The 1,539-nt window shown below is 43.8% G+C and overlaps 1 protein-coding gene across 1 annotated transcript in view; it reads left to right on the top strand.

Annotated features, from left to right (window-relative positions):
• Window positions 1-1,539, top strand: part of LOC101851598 — a 13,041-nt gene that overhangs the window by 6,810 nt on the left and 4,692 nt on the right. The window contains exon 2 of the mRNA XM_005105684.2: window positions 479-717. Coding sequence (XP_005105741.1) covers window positions 498-717 — 220 coding nt within the window. The 5' untranslated portion in view covers window positions 479-497. The remainder of the gene's footprint in view (window positions 1-478; window positions 718-1,539) is intronic.

Genomic DNA, 1,539 nt, shown 5'->3' with positions numbered 1-1,539 from the left:
AAACAGACAGACAGACAGACAGACAGACAGACAGACAGACAGACAGACAGACAGACTTACGCTCTGAAATTTGTCTCTCTGTCAGTGAATGAGAAAATAATATGTTTGTTATGATTATCCAATTAGAATTATAAGGCCTTGATTCATTTTATCCAGTTTCCTACTTCTGTTGTTTCCATCTTTTTGTCTTGCTTTTTTCTTGAACAAATTAATGACCATTATCGTATCTGTGTATTTCCTAAGTCGGACTTAAATCGGTTCTTTGTAGCTCGTTCTTTAACCTCCACCATAAGTCTAGTTGAGGTCTCACTAAATTTCATAGATTGGATAAAATCGTCTTTTGTGCATGATGTCAAGGCTAGCCCCGTGTTGATGTCACAGATAATGGAGACCCCTGATATACGCAGTAGGCCAAGCAAGTTCGGAATGGAGACTTCAACTAAACTTTTAGCACGCCCTCTACTTTATATCTCCCCAGGTAACACCAAGTCATCAAGATGGCGGGTGTGTTAGGTGCAGCGTCCATCCCTTTCATTGGCTGTGTGGCCCTACTGCTTGCAGTCATTCTGCACATCCTGTCGTTTGCCTCGCCCTATTGGGCAGATGACGCGGACGGGGACTTTGGTCTGTGGAGGCGAGCTGTGTGCAAGGATTCGACCAACCAGCTCACGGGGGTACGAGGCTGTTATAAGTACAACCACCCGTGGTATGTTGACGGTGAGTAATAACTCGAAAGTCAGAAGTTCGGTAGAAATAACTTATGTTGATGGTATCGATTTAATCATTATCGTTTTGTTTTTTAAAATTATACATTAAGTGCACTGTTTTTGCCATCGTTATTTCAGTGATGTTGTGGTTACTGTTATTATTAAATTTCAATGTTTTTGATAGAGGTCGTTCCACTGCTACTGTTGTTGTTGTTGTTGTTGTTGTTGTTGTTGTTGTTGTTGTTGTTGTTGTTGTTGTTTTGCTACAGCTGCAGCTGCTGCTGCTGATGATGATGATGCCAATGCTGATGTTGCAGCTGATGATTATGACTTCAAAAAGTTAAAAAAACCCATATCATACAGACCTATCGACGAAGGTGTTTTGCCTGTGCTGTAACAGCAAGAGACATCTAGTTGGAACAGAATAACTGCTGGTATACCACGACACCTGAAACGATTCAACGTCGAATCGTAGGGGACTGGACCAGTACAACCTATCTATTTATGACTCTGTCGCTGGTGAAGCGTTAAGCGGGCTTCTTCCCGAATACCATGTAGAAATCACCCTCTGTAACCCCTCCCCTCCCCCGACCCTCCACCCCTCCTCCCGCATACACACGCACACAACTCCACCACCACCCCCACATAGGCCTACACGCATCTACATTGTTTAGGGTGGAGATCAGCGGGAGATAGTCGAACAAAGAATCTTCTACTGTTGACTAGTTGTATCTAGAGAATGGTAATCGGGGAGACTGACAGGAGAGAGAGAGAGAGAGAGAGAGAGAGAGAGAGAGAGAGAGAGAGAGAGAGAGAGAGAGAGAGAGAGTGG

This window comes from Aplysia californica, unplaced genomic scaffold (genome assembly GCF_000002075.1).
Source record: "Aplysia californica isolate F4 #8 unplaced genomic scaffold, AplCal3.0 scaffold00486, whole genome shotgun sequence".
Lineage (NCBI taxonomy): Eukaryota > Metazoa > Mollusca > Gastropoda > Aplysiida > Aplysiidae > Aplysia > Aplysia californica.
This window is presented reverse-complemented; position numbering and strand designations above follow the sequence as displayed.